Below are 22,878 nucleotides of genomic sequence, written 5' to 3'. Positions count from 1 at the left end.
TTGGAACGAAATGATCCTTGAGGTCCCTTCCAACCCGGGTGATTCTGTGATTCTGTGATCATGCTGTCACATTTCTCATCTGCCCAGTTTGAGGCACTGGATGAATTTGTGCTGTGCAGGCAGCTGTCACTTAGGGGACATGGGAATGGTCAGCCTATACTTGTTGGAAAGAGTTGATTCCCTGCTATTTCACTCCCACTCTCCCACCATTTCTTATACTTGTGTGCCTCCTCAGGAGTGCCTCTGGACAAGAAGAGCTCCTGGTCTGTGCAAGGAGAAAGAAGAAGGCTGTTCCAAGACAGTGTCCTTTGTCTTCGAGCATTAGTGATAGGAAATCTCCCAGGTAAACATTTCCAAACAAAACCTCCTGCTGCGGACTTCCCATTCTCCTAGCTCCTGGACGAGCAAAAATTAAAAGGCAGTGGGAGAGATTCCCTTTGGCTAAGGCCTGTATCAGGGCTCTGCCTGATGGTGTCTAGAATCACACCCATAGCAGGGTGGGCATATGTGCTCAGTTCCGAATTAAACTTCTATGCCTTGGAAAACGTTTGCTGGAAGTTGCTTCTTGTAACCCAGGTGTCTGCTCTGCTCCTGGGAGAAGATGACTGGGAGTTCTGTAAAGTAGGCCACTGGGTACTACCGATGTAACCTGGCATTTGGCCTGCAAATGCATCCACACATATTCAGTTGGCTATCTTGGTTTACTGACAGCAAATCATTTGACCTCTTCTGTAGCATCCCTGCAGATATTTTGGGAACAGAGAAATATGAGTTTCCACCATAGGGAACTCTTCTTGCTTTGGTTCCTTGCCACGGCAGGAAGCACAAGGGCAGCAGTGTTGAGCAGGAAAGATTTTCTGCTCTTCAGAAAATGAACGCTGAAAAGTCCTGTTGCTTTCTCAGATACAGAAAGTGGAACCTGGGGCTGATGCAGAGCCACCTCAAGTTCCCTGTCTGTCTGTCTTCTGGGAAGGATTTTTGTCCTCCCTTCTCCCCCCAGCGTTTGGTCTGATGCAGCTGAGGCGGCAAGGAGCACACCTTGGGGAAAACTGTCCAGAACAAGAGGCAGACTCCTGGAGAAGAGTCTTTCCCTGAGCTCTGACAGATGCTTCTTTAAATACCAACAGAGCCCTCTAGAGCGCTCACCCTGCAGGCCAAGTTCCCTCACAATGTCTTCAGGATTCACGCTGCTGGCCCAGCCACGGCACGGCGGCGTTTCACGGCACGCCTGACACCGTGCCTGAAAGGACGAGGCTTCCTGGATAAACGAACGTAACTTTTCTTAGGCATCTTCTCTCAAGAAAGCAACTTCGGCTTTTTGGCCACGCCGAAACGTAACACTGCCGTTTCGGAAGCTTGCACGCGGCCGCCCAGCACCCACCGCCTCACAGCGCCGTCGGGGCGGGGAGCCGCGGCACTCCCGCGCTGGGCGGGCTCCCGTCGTCGCGTCCGGGTTGCGTTTGCGGCAGGCGCCGGTCGGCGGCGCGGAGCTGCGGCCCGGCTTCACTCCCCGCGCCGCCATGGGGGTGCTGCTCTGGCTGATGGTGCAGCTCGGCGCGGGCTCCGCGGCGTTTGTGGTGCACGTGGATGTCCGGCGAGCCGAGCGGCCCCTGAGGCACTTTTGGAGGAGTACAGGCTTTTGGTAAGCGCGCTGTCCTGCTGCGGACCCGGGCTCCGGCGGCGGGCCCGGTGCCGCGGGCGAGAAGCGCTGAGGGGTCGTCTGCCCGCAGCCCGCCCGAAGCTCAGCATGCCCGTGGTGCGCCGGCGCTGCCTGTCCGGAGGAGCCCGCTCCCGCCGGCCTGCCGATGTGGGTCACGCTGCGTCGCGGGGTGGGCCGCCCGCCCTGCTGCTGCGCTGTTCGTCGGCCCCCGAACGCGTCACGTCCTCCCTCCTGCTCCCAAGCAGCGTGAGCTGTGGGACGCTGAATTCTCGGCCCTTCCTGTCAGTTCTGCGAGTTTCTCAGAGCGGGGTCAAAAGCGAGAGGCGGCGTGCTCCGCAGCCCGGCTGTAAACTGATTGTGGTCTCTGCCGCTTAGGCACGCAGTGGGTTAAGCGGCAGTTGTGAGGCTGAGTGTCACAGCGGTGTTAGGTCAGCAGCCTGCACTTAGGTTTCAAAGGAATTATTTAATACAGTGCTTAAGGCGACCCTGAGAAAAGAGTTGGAAAAATTTACAGTGTTTTCTCGTGTCAGCGGAAAAAGGCCTAAGATCAGCTAGTGTATGTTAATCTAAAAACAAGCTTATGAAGAGAAAGGTTTGAGCTTTCTGGATTTTCATCTTTTGTTTGTAATTTCTACTTGCAAGGTAAAAAAACGTTTAAGAAAAGCTGCATTAAATAATACACTTTTCTCATTTAAACCGCAACCCGAGAAACACTCAGGCATTTAGTTATGTGAAATAAATTTTGTAAGACTGCAAGTGTGAGAAAGATGTCAGTGAGGAGACCAAGGAGCAGAAGGAGCGGCTCTACCGACCAGCTCTATCAGCAGCTATTCAATTATGCTGTAATACTTGGCCAACAGTGTTAGTGATGGATCCCTTGAACAGCTACTCTGGGTCCAGTTGTTGGGCATGTATGCAGCTGGGGATCAGTGGATAACAAAGCCTGAGAGGTTTCAAGCCTTAAAATTTTCGTTGATGAGTGCTTTCAATTCAGAAGGGGGAACCAGAACTAATTAACAAAAAATGCTGGTTTTCCAGCATTCTGTTCTGTCTTCTCATGGTCATAAGGTTTCTCTCCGGCAGTGTGAATTTCAACATTTTTATTCAGCATGGGCAATGCCTGTGAATGCTTTATGCCTTGATTTCTGTCTAGTTTGCCACTGGGTGAAACAGTGCATTTGTGCAAGTTTGAATTTCAATGCAGTCATAAAACACTCCTTAAGAATCCAGCAGTTGATACTGTCCTTATCCATTGGAACAATGAAAACCACCCAGATGGCTGGGTGGTTCTAGACAAAGGAGAATCCGTAACTTCTCAGTCTCGTATGTGACGAGGCAGTCTTTGGGAGATGGCATTTTAAGTGCCTTTTATGCTAATGAAGTTGCACAGAAGAGCTCTCATGCTAGCTGATTTGCATGAAGCACCGCAGGAATGTAGTATGTGCCAAGACTTAGCTTTCTAATAAGAATGCAGGAGATGGGATGGTAGTGTCTGTGCTAGGACATGTCAAGTCTTTTTCAAGGTGGGTTCAGGTTTTTCTGCCTTCAGGCACAGAAGTCTGTACAGTATCAGGCTCATTCAGTAACTGCAGGAGGTGAGATTAACTTAAAGAGGGAGTAGGGAAGGAGAAGATGACAGTTCGACTATCTGCAGTATAGTTGAAATAATATAGCTCAGAAGATGCTGCTACCATTAGCAGCACCAGTATCTATTGCCAGTGATGGAGGCTGAACAGACAACTTTGGGAATCCTTGCAGAAAAGGGTAATCCTGGCAGAAAAGAGTAATGTGTAAAACTTAATGCTAAAAGGAGAAATTTGAAGTCACACAACCTGTTTGGTAGCATGGAAGTGGTAGTAAATTTGGAGCCTGTCTCATCTACCCATCAGAAGAGACATCACAGTAGGCCAAGCGTAACTTTGTTACTCATCTATACAGTAACTATACTATCTGTAAACAGTATAGTATAGTACAAGTTGTCTCCTCTTGCTTCAGGAAGATGTACAGAAGTATTTTACCAAACTTTGGAAACAATTATGTTTTTATCTTTCTTGTAATGTAAACAGTTCAAAACTCAGAATTCACAGATTCCTAGCAGTCTAATTGAAAGTGGTGAAAGATGCACAAAGCCAGTGAGCAGAGCAATGTTCTAAGTTAATGTTCTAACTTGAGGAGAACGAGGAGTGAGATCTCTTTCCATCTTGCAGTTATTTCTCTGCGGAAGTAAAAGCAGCAGGAATTTGCTCTGGTGTTCCTTAATTTTGGTGGAATAATGTGGCACTGAATTAATATTAGTATGATCATTGTTATGCAATTTAACGTGCTCAAGGCTTGCAGCATCATAGAAATACCAAGCTTCATACTCCAGTACTTTCTTATGCTTCAAGGTGAGATGAGGTGTAATGGATGCTTCTCACAGATGTAACTTTCACAGCAGAGCAAGGGTTGATGTCAGCGCATAGACTTCAGCAGGAATATCAACGCAGTATTTGCTTTATCACAGTCTTGGGCAAACCTGGCTCCTGCTCCAGAACCTAGAAGTCACTGTGCTTTTTTTATCACTGGTTACTCAGAAGTAAAGTGATCGCCACTGCATAGCCACTTCATGCCACCTCTGACTGAAGCTGTTACCTGAGGAGCAATGACTGCTTGTGATACTTTAAGTGTGGCAATGAGATGTACCTGATTTTTGTTCTGCTTTGCCACATCATAGGTCCAACTCCTTAGCTTCCGTTTCACTCTCATCCCTTGTTAAGACAGTGTTCCTTATGCCAGATAAGATCTTGCAGGTGATACGTGTTTAGCACAGGAAGTTCTGAATACCCAGTGGATCTGATGGCCAATGTTGTAATACGTTACTTCTTTTTTGTTCTTTTTCCAAAGCCCTCCTTTACCTCACAGCTCTGCTGACCTATTTGACCTAAGCAAAGATCAAGAGATGAACCTTGCATACATTTCTTCTGTTCCTCATGATGGCATTGAACAAGTTCGAATTCACTGGTTACTGGAATTGATTACTGTCAGGTAAGCAAACATTTCATGTAAAAAATCTAAAAAAAAAAGAGTTGTGACTTACTAAGGTGCCGAGCAGTTGCTCACTTTGGCAGTTCTCACAGTTTAACTGCAGACTGGTTGTGTTTTTTGTGTTTATGGAAGTCAGATAATAGCCAGTAGATTGGAATAGTTTGGGGGTGTATGAGTTCAGGAAAGAGAGAGATTGTCTTGAGTAAGATGGGGCTAACTTGCATGCATTTTGCCCTAACAAGAGGCTGAGGAGCGCCCTTAAAGCTTCTTTTCGTCAGAATAATCTGGTGGGTGTACTGATCAGCTGTACCAAGACCATCTTACATCATATACTGGAGTTATTCCACATCTCTCTGGCTGCTGTTTGAAGCTCAGTGACTTGATTCCCAGTTGTACAATGACTTCCAAAGAGGTCTCAGGCTAGCAGAATTGAGACTCATTACATGTTTTGAGGTCATAGTGTAGCATTTTATAATTGGATGCCTCGTTTTAAAATACTGCTTGGTGTAGCCTAGAAGACAGGGCTTTTCAAGAGACCTTAGTGCTCCTTTAAATGAGGAAGAGCTCTGCTTTGCCGTTGGAGCAGTATATGCTGAGTACTATAGAGAGAACTCAGCCAGATTACAATCAACGGTCATTCCAGCTGTTTTCAAGTTACACCATAGTTATTGCTGCTGTTCCTCCAAGTCCAGCTGAATTTGCTAGTGCAGTAACACTTGCAGCTACTCAGTACTGAGATGAAGAACTAGAAGAAACCAGACTTTAAGAGTTCATTTTTTTCAGTGTACAGTCTAGCTGACTCATATGTACCTACAGCTCCCTCTGGCTATAGGCCTGATTTCAGTATCCAGGTCAAAGTGTTACACAGATTTGGGGAGGGAGTTTATGTACCTACAGCTCCCTCTGGCTGTCTTCTTTTAATATTCAAGTTGCAGTGTTTCACTCCCTTTCCAAGTAGTATGTCTTTGGGAAAAGTTAGGAAAAGGCTAGAATAGGGTGGTAGTTGTAAATTCCTTACCAAAGCACTTCAGGTGGGAGTGCTGTCACATGTAAGGAATGGTAAGGAAAGGATGCCTTCCACGACAGTAAGTAAAATAGGAGAACTAGTGACAATTGATGTAGAGAAGGTTGAAGTTGCCAATTTATTTTTTTTTTGTCTCAGTTTTTACTCACAGTCATTCTCCTCTAATCACTCAAGTCCCTCAACCCCAAGCCAGGGTCTTGGTGAACAAAATTGTGGCAGTCTGGAAAAGTCCCCAGTGACTTGGGAAAATAGCACACCGCTTTCTAAAAAAAGATAATAAGGACAGTGCTGGAACCAGTGACCAGTCATCCTCACCTCAGTGCCTGGTAAGCCTATGGAACACAGATCCTCCTGGAAGCTATGCTAAAATACATGAAAGGCAGGGAGGTAATCAGAGACAGTCAGCATGTCTTCATTAAGGACAAATCGTACCTGACAAGTGATATTCTACAATGGAGTGATTGGATCAGTAAATAAGATCTACTGATGTCATCTACCTGGACTTCTGATAATGAATCGGCTGGATGTCTGTGTCCAAAAAGTTACAGTCCATTTCTCAGTGTCCAAGTGGAAACCAATAGCAAGTAACATACCTCGAGGGTCCATACAAGGACCATACTATTTAATATCTTTGTTACTGTCATAGATAGTGGGATTGAGTGCATACTCAGCGAGTGTGCAGGTGACATCAAGCTAACTAGTGCTGTTGATTGCACCTGAAGGGAGAGATGCCCTCCGGAGGGATTTTAACAGGCTTGGGATGAGTTTATGAAGTTCAGTAAGGCCACGTGCGAGATCCTGCATCTGGACTGGATAGTCCTCAATGTCAGTAGAGACTGGGTAATGAGTGGATTGCAAGCTGATCTATGGAGAAGGGTTTGGGAATATTGGTGGATGGAGAATTGGATAATGGGCCAACATTTTGTGCTTGCAGCCCAGAAAGTCAACTGTAATTGTGGAGTCTTGTACCTGGGGAGGAATAACTGCATGCATCAGTGCAGATCAGGGAGAGGAGCTGGAGAGGAGCTCTGTGGAGAACAACCTGAGTATTCTGGTGGACAGCAGATTGGCCATGAGGCAGCAGCGTGCCCTTGTGACCAAGAAGGCTAGCAGTATTCTGGAACCCATTAAAAAGCGTGTGGCCAGTAGATGGAGGGAGGTGATCCTACCTGTCTACTCTGCCCTGGTCAGGCCACTTTCAGAATACTGTGTCCAGTTCTGGGCTCCTTGATTTGAAAAAGACAGAGATCTCCTTGAAGGAGTCTGGAGGAGGCCTGTGAAGATGCTAAAGGGCTTGGAGCATCTCCCTTAAGAGGAAAGGCTGAGCAACCTGAATATGTTCAGCCTTGTGAAAAGAAGGCTGACATATGATCTGATTAATGATTATAAATATCCAAAGTGAGGTGGAAGGCAAGTGGGTGAGGCTTAGTGACAGGACAAAGAGGCCGCCCAGAGAGGCTGTGGACTCTCCTTCTATGGAGAAGACCTGTCTGGATGCATACTTGTGTGCCTTATTGTAGGAAACCTTGCTTTGCAGGGGGTATGGAGTCAATGATCTCTTGAGATCCCTTCTAACCCCTGCAATTCTGTGATTCTGTGATTCTGCTATCATGGTCTTCATCAAAAGAAACATGGCCAGCAGATTGAAGGGGGTAATTCTTTCCATTTACTCTGCTATTTTCTGGACTCACCCGGAGTACCACAGCCAAGAGATGGAGTACCTCCAGCGCAAGAGATATATGGACCTTTTAGAGTGGTCCAGAGGAGGGCCATGGAGATAATCAGAGGACCGGAGCGCCTCTCCTTTCAGTAGAGTCTGAAAGAGTTGGGGTTGATTAGCCTGGAGAAGGCTCAGGGCAGACTGCATAACATCTTAGAATACTTGAAGGTTTCATTCAGGAAAGAGGGAGAGGGACTTGTTATCAGGGAATGTATTGATAGGACAAGGAGTAAGTTAAATAAAAAGAGGATCCGTTTAGGGTAGTTACTTGAAAAAAATCTCTAATATTAGAGTGGTAGAATACTACAACAAGTTGCCCAGAGAAGTTTTGGATACCCTTTCCTTGGAAGTGCTCAAGGCCAGGTTGAATGGCTCTTCAAGCAGTCTGATCTAATGGATGGTATACCCTGCCCATGGCAGAGGGGTTGAAAATAGATGATTTCTTACAACTCAAACTATTCTGTGATATGGAAGACATTTTCTCTTATGAGAGTAGTGAGACACTGGAACAGATTGCCCAGATAAGTTGTAGATGCATGGTCACTGGAAGTGTTGAACACGTTGAACAACAGGGCTGTGAGCAACCTGATGTAGTGAAAGATGTCCTGTGCTGTGGCTGGGTGTTGGGTTAAATGGTCTTTGAAGGTCGCTTCATACACAAACTTTTTTATTATTATTCTGTTATTTTTATTGCCCCGTCCTTGGAGGTGTTCAAGGCCAGGTTGGATGGGGCCCTGGGCAGCCTGGTTTAGCATTAAGTGTGGAGGTTGGTGGCCCTGCATGTGGCAGGGGGGTTGGAGATTCATGATCCTTGAGGTCCCTTCCAACCCTGGCCATTCTGTGATTCTGTGATTCTGTGTGATTCTATTATTCTGTGATTCAGTGTGCCCAGTAGAATAAAAAATGAAGATGCCTAGAACAGCAGTGATTGATGTAGGTAGGAAACAAAACATACAATAAATAAATAAAAATCCAAAACTGTAATCTTAAAATTCATTTGCCAAAGATGGCATTTAAACACTGGATAGGCAGACAGTAAATTGAGCAACGGTGGTGTTTGGAAAGGGAGAGAGCATGAGCCCTGCAGATGAACATTGAGCTTGGAAGAAGAAATAGGTTTAAGGTTGCAGATCAGAACAGGAGAAGTTCTGTGCTGATGCTTACTTCTGTGCATTTGCGATTCTTTTTCTAAGCCAGTGATTTCCAGAACGATATAGAGAGGTTTTGAACAAGATCCATGTAACAGCAAAGTTAGCTTATATTGTGAGACTGGTGAATAGAGAGGATGTGGTCTACCCACAGAAGACAGTGTGCTGGGAGGTCCACCACAGAGGATGGCCAGCAGTATCATGTTGCTTTTCTTTCCAGTTGTGCTAAGTGTAAAAAGGTGATATAAATGTTCCACCCAAAAAGCAGATGTGCCTATGTAGAAGTGGAAAAAGTCTTCTAGAGTGCTCTTCTTTATTGTGTCTTCTAATAATAGTTGCCTCAATGCCATATGCATCCCTTATGCTATAAGTCTTTTCTAAGACACCAGACCTACCTTTTGTCCTTTACTTTATTCCACATTACCCTTATATTTTACCACCCATGAAAGTATACCATGAGACGAGCTTGAAGAACTGCTATTTTTATTTTTCAGCCAAAAACACACATTTATATTCACGTAATGAGACACAGGATTCATGGTTACACATGAACTCAAAGTTTCTTTCATGGACTGGACAGTTCCCAGGATGTTTGGCAGTCCCAGTAAATGTAGCTATTTCTGGAACCTGGACAACATATTCTGGCTGTCCTGCCAATAAGCAAGAGGAGAGTTGGAGGTACATACTCTCAACTCTGTGCCCAGCTCCATGGGAATCACATAGTCCTCAAGATAAGGTCCTGTCCCTATTGTTAAGTAGCTGTACTAAAGTTTGTTGGATATATGATCTGTGCAAGGCACCATAGTGAACAAAAATATTGTAATATACATGATAGATATAACATTTTCTAGTAGTCATATAACAATTTTATTTCAAAATTAGTATTAACCTAGTTGGAATTACAATAATATCCCCAGCTCCTCTCCCAAGTCACAGTACATAGTTCATGGTACAATAGGAGAGAAGAGAATTGGCAGTTTGTAACATTTTCAGTCATATGCTTAATCTTGATGCAGTGCAGTATAGCAAACATTAACCTGCTGGAAAAGGGCTTACTTTTTTTTAAGTGACATTTTTTGTACTCTGAAGTAATTCATGGTCTCCGAGCATCCCTACATCATCACACTGAAGGCCATTTCCCTGCTGTGTTTTATGCTGTCCTACTCGACTTGATTATGAGCCGGATCTGTCAATCAAACAGGTAATGGTTCTTAAACTTTCTTCCAGTTGATGGTTTCCTTCTAGTAAAAGTTCTAAAGCTCAAGCCTCTTCTTATGCATAGAAGAGTTTTTCTGCTCTCCTTTGGTGCCAAAAATATGATGAAAAATAGCTTCTGACTTAATTTCTCAGTCTGATGGGTAAAAAAGGACTGCATTGGCAACTTCTGCTTATCGCCAGAGGTTGTTGCAAGCATACACTTTCCATGGGGATAGTTGTTTTTCTTTTTTTTTTTTTTTTTTTTTTTTTTTCTAAGATGAGATTCATCAAGAGTCAAAGGAATTTATATTTTTTCCCTTTTATGTTCTAGGTTGGTAACTTGATTCATGAAGATAAAAGAAGTGTAGACTGCTAGGAAATGTTTTTCTTTTCTATTGAAAAAATTTAAGTTTACTTCCAACAGCAGCTTACTTGGTCACAGCAGCCTAAAATTGTCTGTACTGTTACCAATTGTGTAGCACTAATTTTTGTGAACCCACTTCCTGGCGAAACATTAAAAGAGATACTCCCAGATCAAAGAATGATTGCAAATAAAAATAAATACAACACTTTGTCCTTGGACTTTGTCCATTTGTTTTTATGAAATAAAATAAGCCAGTTGTACCAAGTCAGCACTTTAAATAATTATGTTATTTAATTGTTTTATGGCAGGAATTGGCTGCCAGTGGTCAATCTTGTAATATCTAGACAGGCATTTCTGTCAGGCTTTGCTGCTCTGGCAGTGCTAGCAGTGTACAGTTGATGGACTTTTCTGTAATGAACACATGAGAATGTCAGCATTGAGTCACTTACCTAATATTGTGCTACTCTCAATTCCTATTAAGACACTTTTATTTTGTCTTTTGGGAATGTAGTTTTTTTGTTTTTTTGTTTTTTTTAAAGTGAAATATATGTTCTTGAGAGCCGAACAGGCTCTGGGGCACCTGGAGAACCTCAGTTAGATTGTTCTTCCATTCAGTGACCTGAAAGTTGAAATAAGCAAATCACGTGATGTGTCGAAGTGGCATTTGTTTTAATGGTATATCTAAGAAATAGTTTCAGCATACATGTAACCTATTTCTGGTGTCTGCTAAGTGTACAAAGTACAAGTGTGACAGTTTCCTTCTCTGCTTGGTTCCACATGTGAACCAGCCATGAATAAGTAGAGAAAGGTAGGGCAGCTGTCCTCCCTTTCATGCGGGTAATTTTAGACCTCAGTGTAAGAAAGAGTTTTCTGTCAATGCTAGAACACTAAGTACCAACAGTACTAGAATCAGTATAACTAGAATCAAAACCTAGGTGTATGCTTAGTTGTATAGAGAGAGCATACATATAAAACAACAAAACTGACTCTGAGGGTATCATTTGACACCATACGGAATAAATAACTCAATGCAAATTGTCATGAAAATTAACACAAACATGTAAAACATGGCTTATTAGATCTATAATCAAAGAATTACATGGTGGGGAAAAAAAAGCCAGTAGTATGTAGAATGGTCTGTAGTGTGGTGAGATTTTTCTAGTGTTTGGGGATGTACAACTTACAAAGCATTGTTCTACTTGGATAGTTATACTGCTGTGGACTATATGTACTACTTCATTAGAAGTGCATCAGAGAGTACCAGCCTGGCATTTTTGACTGACTAACCATTCCCCCACATGGTAGATCACAGATTAACTTCTCATTCTATCCTCTTTTCTCCTACTTTCTTCGCTTACCCTTGTACCTTTGCAGGCTGTTGTAGGAAGGGCATGATGTGCTGCATCACAGTCTTGGGGTTTATATTTAGTGATCCTTGTGTGTCCCTCGATTAGAGTTGCATCAACAGCCATAACACATTTTGACAGGGTGGTGTAACTGCTCTGGTAACTGTGTGATTGTCAGAAAAGCCATTCTGTTTTCTTAATCCCATATATCTCTTTTGTGCATCAAGGTCATGGTTCTTCCTGTATTATTAGAGGTTACTGAGATAACCCTTCGTAATTAATTAACATATGGTAGTTCCAATATCACAAGTGACTCCAGGAAGTTATCTTGAGAAGATGGTTTTGAGAGAAATTGTGATAGCCCGTGGTTTCTTCACTTGTGGCAAGTTGTGTCATGAAGCCCATGCAATCAGGGTGATGAGGAGAGGTGTAACACATCCCACAATACTTTATGCATTTTCTTGTTTGCAAATAGTGGGAGTTGCTAAAGAGCATGTCTTGAATGATGGAATAGGCAGGACTTTGCAAGCCAGAGTTTAAATCATTATATGTCCATGATCAGAGATCCATTGTGTTTGCATATATGGCTCATCCTTCTTAACACAAGCCACTGGGAGAGGCAGATGGCTCTTGACAGACTTCCAGCCACAACAGTATCATGACACATATATTGGTCATGTATCATAATGGCAAAAGGAGGAAAACTGCCCCAAGATGCACTTCTTTTTCACCCACATTCTGAAATTGAGGTGCAGATAATTATCCAGCTTGTCCCAACCTGGCCCTGGTCTGCATCCCAAAGGGCTATTCTAAGTGGCATCCAGTAAATTGCAGAACTCTTCAGGGAACAATGTCTTGTAGGCCCGTTACTGTACAAAACCAACAGTGTGTCTGATAACTTAATTATTGGAAACTGCCCTTCTCTATCTGTCACTTTCTTTAGCATATTGTCAAGGAAAACATGGGATTAAACAGAGCAGTCTGCTGTAAGCTTTTGGTCTTTTGCAAACTGCACAGCATTGTGTATACTGTAGAACAGCATTTCTTGCATACTTCCAAAATCTTTCCCAAAGTAACCTCCTCTTTTCAGAGAGTCTATCACTGAGGGATTACAGCAAGCTAAGAGAACAGAAATATTTAACTCCTTGTAGTCTTTTAGAATTTCCTTTAGAGTATTAACTCCAGTGGTGTCCAAAAACGGGACGGACGAACAATCTACAACAAGGGCTTGGAAGTCTATTTGCTTAGGGACTAGTTGCAGAGTGGTGTCTCTGCTGCCCAGTCCGTTAACAGTTGGTTGATTTTCTTTTTTCAGATGCTGCTTTTCCTTCTTCTCATATTTCTTCCTTCTGGCAGCTTCTAAGTTAGGATCTAGATCTGTCAATCTGTACAGAGACTTTAGGAAATAGTTTCTGTTGGCATAATATAGTGGTGCCTCGAAACGGAATATTTTGACCTTTGGAACAGAAGAGAGATTTTCATATTCTAAGTCATCCTCATAAAAGTTGGTATCTTGGATTTGACCAAGCAGGGCTGTCCGTGGCTGCTGTGTCCGAACAATGATGCATAACATGGAGAAAACAATGCCAACTAATAGCCCTATTTCTGTGCTGATCAAGGCAGAGGCGGACACAGTAACGACCCAAACCACTGTGTCCACCTTATTCACATGGTACCGTGCTGGCACATCTCGGAACTTTCTTAGAGCTCCTCGAAGGCTGACAATGATGATACAAGCCAGGACGCACTTCTGCAAGGAGTAGAAGAGAGGTGCCAAGAAGAGTAGTACCAGCAGAACCACCATTGCACTAATCACTCCAGAGACTTGAGTCTGGCAGCCTGTAGATGTTTTCACAAGTGTTTTCGCCAGAGCTGCACTTGTTGCAAAAGAGTGGAAAAAAGAGGGAATGATGTTGCAGAACCCTACAGCAAACATTTCCTGATTGGCTCGGATAGTGTAAGCATATTTCTTTGCACACATTTCAGAAAGGGATACAGTGAAGACAAAGCTGACTACAGCAAGAGGTAAGGCATCTACAGCAACACGGATCATTAAGTCAAAACGTGGTACCTCGGGGGCAATAAATCCTGTTGGAATAGCTCCGGAGACACTGGATGAATACACTTCATTTAAGTTTCCATAATGTGACACTAGTGTTGCCACAACAATAACTACCAGCTCTGTTGGAAGAGGGAATTTCAGCTTATGCTTGTAACGATCTCCCAGTTCCTTAGCAGTAACCAGCACAACAATACAAATGGCACTTGTAATGATATCACAAATGTTAGCCTGAGAAATGTTCCTGAAAATGTTAATCCAAGTAATAACAAGCATCCCATGCCCTTGGCTACGTGGGATTTTTATTCCAATCAAATACTTCACTTGAGCTGTTAAAATTGTTAAGGAAGCGCCAGTTGCAAAGCCATCTAGAACTGATTCAGACAGGTAAATAGATACAAAACCCAGACGAAAGACTCCCATTAGAACCTGGGGAGACACAAAAAAAAAAAAAAAAAGAGAGAAAAAAAAGATAAGCCTTAAATGATACTATGATACTGCAAGTACAGATGAGAGAAAATAGCTGGAGGCAGGTAGCATTTGGCTAGTTGAAAATTAAAGTAGGAATTATCCTTTAGTGTTTCCAGTCTGCTTTTAAAACATGATTCCTGATACAGTTATGGGATACTACAAAACCAAGAGATGAATTAGAAATTTGAAAAATAATCAAATTGAACTTCCTAACTCCAATATTATTCTGAAGTAAGTCCAGTGCAGTGGCTTGTCAGAATTTTATTTCCTAAGCCTAAGAGCAGTGGATCAAGAAGTGCTGTTATATAAACTTTTTTTTCTTTTCTTTTTTTTTTTCTGACTGAAAGCGATTACAGTTACAACTTGTAGACTGTTTTGTAAAGAGAATTTGAGTGACAACAGTGACAACCCTAACCCTAAGTTCTCTGGTGATGTGGTTACATTAAGCAGCTTTTGATGTCAGCCTTGTGAACAGAAGGGAAAGTACAACAAGGCCTTTATGGCATGCCTAAGATCAACAATGGCAGAAGAGACCACAAACTTTCACACATCTGAGGATATTGTCCTAACTAGTTGCTGCTGCTTCTTTTGATTGCTTTGGAAAATATAGCTTTGTTTTGTTGTTCATGTACATGACTTGAAAGTTCTTAGTAAAGGGAAGGTCTTCCCTCTTAAATCTTATGCAGACAATTCACAGATATGTTCATGGTGCTTCCTTATGGGTTCTCTTGATATCCTTATGATGGGCAGCATATTGATGAGTGTCCAACAGTCCAACAAACCACTGTCTGAAAGTTAGTTTAGTCTACTTCCTCATTTCCTTTCTGCTTTCTTTCCTTTCTGACTTATCACTGGACAGTGCTTTGGTACAACATAGCACTTGGTAGTGAAACACTGAGCAGTGTGTTCTGAGCTAATGTAGAAGTAGGTGAATGAGCCTGCACCTTCATTAAAATATCTAGGGAGATAACATTCTTTAGAATCACAGAATCATTTTTTTATTGTTGAAGTACATAGGTACTTCAGAATTTCCCTCGTGATGAGATTTGTATTTGATTCACAGTCCCATGAAATCAGCATGACTGAGATAGAGTGTTAAAGCAGTGTTACTAGTCTTACAAAAGATTTATTTTACTTGTGCTTGCTTGTAGCTGATAAAACTGCCTACGTCATGTTTTCTCTGAATTGTCTGCAGAGTTAGGCTTCCTGGAGAAAACAGTCACAGAATCACAGAATCACAGAATCACAGAATCACAGAATGGCCAGGGTTGGAAGGGACCTCAAGGATCATGAATCTCCAACCCCCTGCCACGTGCAGGGCCACCAACCTCCATGTCCAATGCTAAACCAGGCTGCCCAGGGCCCCATCCAACCTGGCCTTGAACACCTCCAAGGACGGGGCACCCACAACCTCTCTGGGCAGCCTGTTCCAGCACCTCACCACTCTCACAGTAAAGAATTTCCCCCTGATGTCCGACCCCAATCTCCCCTCCCTCAACTTAAAACCGTTTCCCCTCGTCCTACAAATATCAACCCTTTCAAAGAGTTGATTCCCCTCCCCGCTGTATGCTCCCTTTAGGTATTGAAAGGCTTCAATGAGGTCAACCCACAGCCTTCTTTCCTCCAGGCTGAAGCCCAGCTTCCTCAGCCTGTCCTCATAGGGGAGGTGCTCCAGTCCTGTGATCATCCTAGTGGCTCTCCTCTGGACCCTCTCCAACAGCTCCTTGTCTTTTTTGTACTGTGGGCTCCACACTTGCACGCAGTATTCCAGATGGGGCCTCACAAGAGCAGAGTAGAGGGGGACAATCACCTCCCTGTCCCTGCTGGCCACCCCTCTTTTGATGGACCCCAGGATACCATTTGCCCTCCAAGCCGCAAGAGCACACTGTTGGCTCATATTAAGTTTTTTATCTATCAGGACCTCAGGTCCTTCTCCGCAGGGCTGCTTTCAAGGACCGCTCCTTCCAGCCTGTACGGATGCCTGGGATTCCTCCGGTCCAAGTGCCCAAAAACTTTGTACTTTGCCGTGTTGAACCTCATCAACAGCCTCAAAGTCCAGGATTATTCAAGTGAAACGATACTGTGGCTCTCATGGAAGGACAGTTAGAACTTAGGTCATGCAAGAAAGCTTTAGGAATTTCATAGTTTGTCTCTGAATATCAGCAACCACTTACCTGATACACTCCAGCCACAAATGTCAGGGCTGTAGCAATGCCTATAGCATAGCATTCTTTTCCACATTCAGCATTCATCCCCTCAGTGGTAAGATTGAAGACAGTTGTGTTGGACTGGCTGTCAGTCTGCAGGGAGCCATGACCCAAGGCTGGTGTGGCGTCATCATTTAAGTCAAAGCCAGCTAAGAGAAGTTCTCGGTCCACAACTTGTCCCACCATTAAACTTATCAAGCTGAAAATGCCAACTGAGACGTGACGAGATGTGCCCATTAAGAAATAGATGATGTTGGCAAAGAAAGATGTGTAAAGACTGTAAATGGGCTTCAGGCCTGCCAGTAGTGAGTACGCGATTGCTTGGGGCACCAAAATGATTCCAATCACTAACCCAGACATAACATCACCCCAAATGTACTCTTTGCACTGGTACTTGGGAAGCCATCGTAAAACAGGAAAGAAGTCCATTACAAAGTTCTTCAGTTTCCTTGGTGTGCAGGAGAAGCTCTTCCTCAGCTTGGCTAGCACAATCTCTTTCCTGTTCGCCTTCACACGAGTCTTTCTTTCCATGAAAAAGCAGGAAGAAGTGTTTTCCATCTTCGTAGCCTCATGTGGTCTTTCCATTGTCTTAGTGTTTACTTCATGTATCTTTTCCTGCAGTGTGAAGAAAATGCCTCTTAGAGTGGAGCTAGTGAATGTTTTTTTTAGCACAGATGTATAATAATAATAGTTCATCCTCCTTAAAAAAAAGCTTTTCAGGAAACAGTATCCCAACACAGGGCTCTGGTGGCTGGGCACACAGCACTAAGAAACAAATCTTTAGATCGATCAAAACCTTTTGTACAAAACCTTAAATATGTCTCTGATTGAATCCAATTTGTTTTACTAAGAAAAAAAAAAAACTGAATTAAAATAGTCATTTCTTTGTATGACAGATAATTCAGCTCTTCCAGATGCTGCATCATAAAAGTCTCTGTCATAAAGGTCTCAGTTGTAACAGGCAGCAGTTGATGGTGTAAAATAAGCACATAGTAGTAGGATAGTCTGTGGTCTTTCTAATAGTGTATTTCTAATAATGTACTGATTTGGTATTCATGTGTGCTATAGTGATATGTCACTGCAGATGTCCTGAGCACACAGTGCGTGGTTTTTGCTAGTAGAACCTGCAAAAACAGAGTTCCTTGGGGTGCAACAATTTAGTCGCAGGTAAAAAATTGTGCACAAACCACTGATGACTCTTAGCAATTGTCTGTAGTTCTAATAACTGCTATGTAACATCCGAAGTGTGATTGATAAACAAATGCATGCATCGCCAAGCCTGTAAGCTTTCTAAATGTAGGCACCCTTAATAGAGGGTAGCTCATTATAAAGTATTTTATGTTTGTCCTGCTTAAGGTGTCCTGCTTATGAACCTTTTCCAGCTTTTAACAGATAACCTTTTGTCAGGAAATTGAAAGCAAAGATAAATGATGTGCATGGAGCCAATGCAAAAGTCTTTAAAAAGATATTCAAGGTATTGTTTTGAATCACACAATGTAAGTACTATGGCCATCCGGAGTTTAATACGTCTTGAAACAGGGTGCTTAAATATTTAAAGTATGTAGCTCATAGTATGCCAAAAGGCAAAAAAGAGATTATTGTTGGAGATGTGTGAAGTGGTTGTCCAAACTGAAAATAACCTGCATGGTAGTTTAAATATATTTTTAAAGATTACTGGATTTATATCCATCCCAGTTACATTAAGTAATCTTTGACTCCCACTGTGTACATTTCTTTGCTATAGCTTCTTTCCATCACAAAAGAAATTACAGTTCTAGTGTAATTATTTAGAAAGATCTATGTCAGTTTCTAGTTGTATTGTCAAATGTAGTTTTGACTCTACTGTATTGAGAGGTTATGCTAGGCAAGACATTCCTAGATGGCAATGCTAGATCTAACCTTCATTAGAATGCAAAGGTGAGAGAAAAGAGAGAAGTTACAGCACTAAGAAGATTACTTAAGAGCAAATAATTAAAGTTTGTAGAATACTAAATGCTAGAAACTGTAATGAAGACACTCATTTAAAAAGATGCAGAAAAACAGTGCTTCCTCTCTTACCTAGATCAGTTTGAGAGTCTTGTACTTGAGGACTGCAAGTTCTATGCAAATGCCACCTACTTCTTAAAGCCAAGTGAATTCAGACAGCCAAGAAATAAATACAGTGGCCTTGTTTAACATAGTTACAAGCTACTGGGCAGTTCAGTATCCAATGCTTGCTTTTGATAGGCTACTTAAAAGAGATTTTATTGGCTTCTGTACTCCAGGCTCAGATGCTTAATTGTACAGTTACTGTCTGCTGTCTTCTGATCTTGCAGAATTTACTTACAAATAAATTTGTATTAAAAAGAAATCAACAATAAAACAGCAAAACAAAACAGCATTAACAGACATTTACAGTCTGTGCAGCTTCCTGAGGGGATAATAGTAGCTTTCAATACATAATATTTTTAGAATAGAGTTTCTCTGTTAAATCTGTTAAGAGATAATGTGTATGTGTGATAATTTTGTAGTATGTCTTGGCTGTACTATATTATCTGTATAGTATCTGCTCTGCTGGACAGTCAGAATGGTAGTTTGTTGTAAACTAAAAAGCTTATTTGGGAAAAAAAAGCACCCAATGTATTCTTTCACAATTTTAGCCTAAGGTTAAAAAACCTTCCTCATGGAAAAATGTTTTCAAGTTAAAATGCAAATACTAACATGAGATCCTTTTCTTCAGTTCTTTTTCCTCTGAAAATAAGGACTTTCTTCCTGTAAACAACCATTTCTTCTGCTAGATGTATTTTCAAACTGCAACATCAAATGAACAGGCTAGCTGTAAAACAACTCTAAAATGAGTTTCCATTTTTGGCAGGTGCTGTTAATGATTATAGTTTAATTGAAGCTTTTAGAATGTAGTAAAGCCACAGCAAATAATGTAGGGGATGTTGCTACCAGCAAAACATTTTTCAGCTATGTAACCCAAGAGTTCTTAGACTGCCAGTAGTTCAGCAATAACTTAGTTGCTTCAATGGAAGGAAATGGCATTCCACTGTGAATAGCAGCTATCACCCTTACCTTTGTGTGGCCTAGTAGAGAGCTGGGAACTTTCAGTGCTTTTGCCTGCTCCAAACACAGGATGGGAAAAGACAAATCTGTATACTCCTTGCATGAGTGACTAGCCAGCTGATTCTGGCACTGAGATATAACACCATCCTTCCTCAGTGGTAATACTTGAGCAGTATTCAGGCAGTAAAGGTGTTAATAAACAGACTTCTCTGCCGTTCTGCTAAAGTGACTTTTCAGTTCTGCCCATGCTCAGTGGTATTTAGGAACAGGGACAACACATGTTTCCAGCTGCCTTTTACCCCACCAAAGCTTCTGAACATACTATTTGCCTTTATTCAAGCAAAGGCTTCCCATCATTTACTGAAAGAGCTGTTCTAAGTGGAAACATGCAAATGAAGCATGATATAGAACAGAACGTGTTCATTTTTTGCATTTAACTTAGATATTGGAACATTCTCAATTGTTTACTACATGTGAAGTCTACATGCTGCATGTATGACCTATTCATATTGTATCAAAGTAATGGGTAATTTTTGATGTTTGGAATCTAAAAGGCTTTTTTCAAATTGTCCAGGGTAATATGAGCAAAAAGCATAATTTTCTGTTTTAGCCTCAACCTATCATTTCATCAGGGTAAATGTAGTGACTCAGTTTATCTTGTGAAGTAGTGAAGCAAAGCAAAGAATCAATCAAGCTGAACAAACTACTGAATTTCCAACTGGCATTAGTCCTGTCTTTCTTCCTGTCTTTTCACCATACCATGGAACTGACAAAAGCTCTCTCAATGAGAAGAAGCATTCATCACAACACGTTCAGTGGGATTTATCTTGACAGATTTTCTGACAGGCAATCCCTGGTGGGACACATTCTCCCTGAGTTGTTTTCTATGGAGCAGCACAAGCTGAAAAAAAAGAAAAAAGTATACTGATGCATTCTTTTCTTTCTCCATCATGATCTTCTTCCACAAACCAAAAAATAAAAAAAAAAGAAACTGTGTATCTAAAAAGCACACGAGGGAAAAGCAAGATAAGCCTGCTTCTCTATGCTAAAGTGATCTTAGAAAAGCTGTATGTTGGGCAGAAATCACAATTCTGCACTAGCATCACTCTTGCTGTAACAGTGACTGCCACTGTAAGATGGGATGAAACCCTGTGTATGATTCAAGAGAATTGTTGATGCTTGCATTTTTTTTCAGTGTTCAGTGAAAGATCAGCTAAAAGGTAGTATGGGTGGAGCAAGTTTTGCATTTATAGTCTGAAATTTCATTGTAGTTCTGTTGCATAAATCACAGAAAAAACAAGACACCTCACTTCATCTAAGTATTTGATTTAAAATGTGTTGGTGTTGAGTTCAATCAAATTCATATTATTTGTACTCCCTATCAGCAGCCTTTTCTGCTTATAAGAAACCTCTCTTGAATTCCAGTGACTGTGACTACGTTACTGTTCTGTTTCTGAGCATTGGCATAGTTTTGAAAAAAATTTCCAATAGCTTCACCTACTGTGCATTGATTCAACGTGGAGAGGAGTGTTATGCGTGCAAACCAGCCTTTTTCAAAGGAAAATACACAGAAGCTTTGCCCCTGTGTATCCTGATTTGTGGAGATAAATAAAAAAGCCTGATCCAGAAATTGTTTTTTTGTGTGGATTTGAGTAGGTGTGGTAAGGACCTGAACTAGACTGAAATAAAATCATCTGAACTGCTTATAATACAGTACTGTTTCAGCATTTGCTGCTTTGATTTATTAAATTTTTGTTCTACAGAATAACTTGGAAAAATTGATGTAGATAATAAGTTTTAGAAACAAACCAGGAAAAGTTAAATGAATGTTTCCTTCTGTCTTGTATAAGCAATTGTGTTTTCAGCATTTGACAACCAGGGCCTAAAAGTGCTTGGAAGCAAACTTAAGTAGGGTGCCCACAACCAAAACCATTTATTTAAGAGCTGACTTAGGAAATTTTCCCACTCTAGGCCAAGAATACTGCAGTACTTTTGAAGAAAAGCATGTGAAACTTGATGGGAACAGTTTATTTTGACTAATTGGGCAAGCTGCCATGGCTTTAGAGCATTTTTCTATTTTGTTTCAATTCTCTGCTTATATGAAGGTGAAAGAGGAAAAAAATATTTAATATTTTATTATATTATATTATATTATATTATATTATATTATATTATATTATATTATTTATTATATAATATATATTATATATAATGTAATATATATTATATTATATACTATTATTATATAATATAATATTATATATTTTATTATATATAAAATTTATAAATATCATATAATACAGTTTCATATTTCTAACTAAAATCTCATAATCACAGTTTTTATTTCTGGCTCTACATCTAATCTAGTATTTCCAGTGCAATTTAAGATCTTTTTCAAATGTATGCATTCAGAAAATATTTGATTCAATTCCTGTTTCCCCAAAGGATTGATCCTTAGTACAGTGCCTTGGTGAGAAAGAGGACTACCACTGATGCTTAAAGATCCCAGAGGTGGTATGCAGGCCAGAAGAGAAATGACACAGCCAAACAGCAGCTATTTTTTAAGATCATTCATGGGAATGATTAGACCTTGGAAAAAAATAAAAAGGTAGTTGGAGTGGTTCTCCAGGAACTATTTTTGTTCAGGGTTTCCAGAACGTGCTGATCAAAATACAGGGAAAATTGTCTTGTTCTCCTGGAGAGTCCTAGGGCGTGACTGCCAAAGGGGCATTTTCTATGAGGACTAAAGAGCATTCCGTAAGATCAGACTTCTTTCTTTTGGAAAGGTAGCTGATCCAAAGTGAAAGTCTGTTTTTTAAACAAGTCTTCCAGTATAGCTCTCCCAAGATCTTCGTCTTCAGTTGCAGTGCTAAACAGAAAACTGTTTTCTGCCCTATGCTTTTGCTGGATGCCTTCTCCATGGCTGTTATGCCATTTTAAACTGTTGTAGAGAAAAATAAGTAGATAGCTCATACTCATGTTTTTTTCCCCAGTATCTTCGTTGATATCTTAGGTTTACTAGAACCAATACAGACGATGTTTATGGTTTCTTTCTCTTACCTCATTGCTCTGAAGATGCTGTTTTACTAATAATACTCTTTGAACCAGCCAAGCTTCATATAGTACTTATAAGTACAAATAAGAACAAGCCAAATACCCAGTATTAAACTCTTAGACCAGGTTTGTGGGAAAGTTTAGTTCTATTCCAGTTGCAGACTACAATTTTCAAAGACCTTTGTTCAGTATCTATCTTATGAATAATATCTATGAAGCACAGAATAATGGAAAACTTACAAATCAGCATCAGTGTACAAAATAAATGAAAAGAGACAGTTTGGCACACTTGAGAACAGGCATAGAATGAACAAAAACTGAGTTTAGAAGTGAAAGGGAAGGCAGGACTCTTACCTGAATAACTTTTTGACAGAAATGTTCAGCTCTGTTTTTGCATGTTGGAATGAATGAAAGTCGTCAATCTGGCTTTGAACTATTTGCATAAATGATAATTATTAACTAGGCTTCGAGAGGAATTGGTAGTTAAGGAATCTTCGGCTTTCTGCTTGGTAGTGTGCTGTCACTTGTACTTCTCTGAAAACTTGGATATACGTGC

At 41.3% G+C, this 22,878-nt stretch overlaps 2 protein-coding genes across 7 annotated transcripts in view; one reads left to right on the top strand and one right to left on the bottom strand.

Moving 5' to 3' along the window:
- Positions 1–1,535: 1,535 nt before the first annotated feature.
- The window catches only part of IDUA (alpha-L-iduronidase), a 49,652-nt gene continuing 28,309 nt past the window's right edge, over positions 1,536–22,878 (top strand). For 2 of the 4 annotated variants that reach the window (XM_042822820.1, XM_042822819.1), the window contains exons 1-2: positions 1,536–1,642; positions 4,544–4,684. In XM_042822820.1, the coding sequence (XP_042678754.1) occupies positions 1,542–1,642; positions 4,544–4,684 (242 nt within the window). In that variant the 5' untranslated portion in view covers positions 1,536–1,541. Of the gene's footprint in view, positions 1,643–4,543; positions 4,685–5,846; positions 6,035–9,665; positions 9,778–22,878 lie in introns of those variants that run through there. The other 2 variants (XM_042822821.1, XM_042822823.1) reach the window with 2 other exon arrangements.
- SLC26A1 (solute carrier family 26 member 1) lies at positions 9,043–22,858 on the bottom strand. Of its 3 annotated transcripts, XM_042822818.1 has the most exons (5): positions 22,677–22,858; positions 20,028–20,169; positions 18,921–19,010; positions 16,188–16,835; positions 9,043–13,971 (listed from the first exon to the last, which is right to left on the bottom strand). In XM_042822818.1, exons 4-5 carry the CDS (start codon positions 16,803–16,805, stop codon positions 12,451–12,453), a joined length of 2,139 nt encoding a protein of 712 aa, XP_042678752.1. In that variant the 5' UTR covers positions 16,806–16,835; positions 18,921–19,010; positions 20,028–20,169; positions 22,677–22,858; the 3' UTR covers positions 9,043–12,450. The 3 variants fall into 3 exon arrangements, with proteins under 3 accessions (XP_042678752.1, XP_042678749.1, XP_042678750.1); XM_042822815.1 differs by lacking the exon at positions 18,921–19,010; XM_042822816.1 differs by lacking the exons at positions 18,921–19,010; positions 20,028–20,169.

The sequence above is a fragment of the Centrocercus urophasianus genome, unplaced genomic scaffold (genome assembly GCF_019232065.1).
Source record: "Centrocercus urophasianus isolate 14NV4802_14NV808 unplaced genomic scaffold, USGS_Curo_1.0 seq_21, whole genome shotgun sequence".
Lineage (NCBI taxonomy): Eukaryota > Metazoa > Chordata > Aves > Galliformes > Phasianidae > Centrocercus > Centrocercus urophasianus.
Note: the sequence above shows the minus strand (reverse complement) of the source record. Positions and strands in the feature narration are given on the sequence as shown.

Coding starts and splice junctions, on each gene's coding strand:
- SLC26A1 (XM_042822815.1), bottom strand. CDS start 20,066: ATGCTTCTTCTCATTGAGAGAGCTTTTGTCAGTTCCATG. Junction 16,836..20,027: donor GAGCTTTTGTCAGTTCCATG/GTATGGTGAAAA, acceptor TTCACACTGCAG/GAAAAGATACATGAAGTAAA. Junction 13,972..16,187: donor TTGTGGCTGGAGTGTATCAG/GTAAGTGGTTGC, acceptor GTGTCTCCCCAG/GTTCTAATGGGAGTCTTTCG.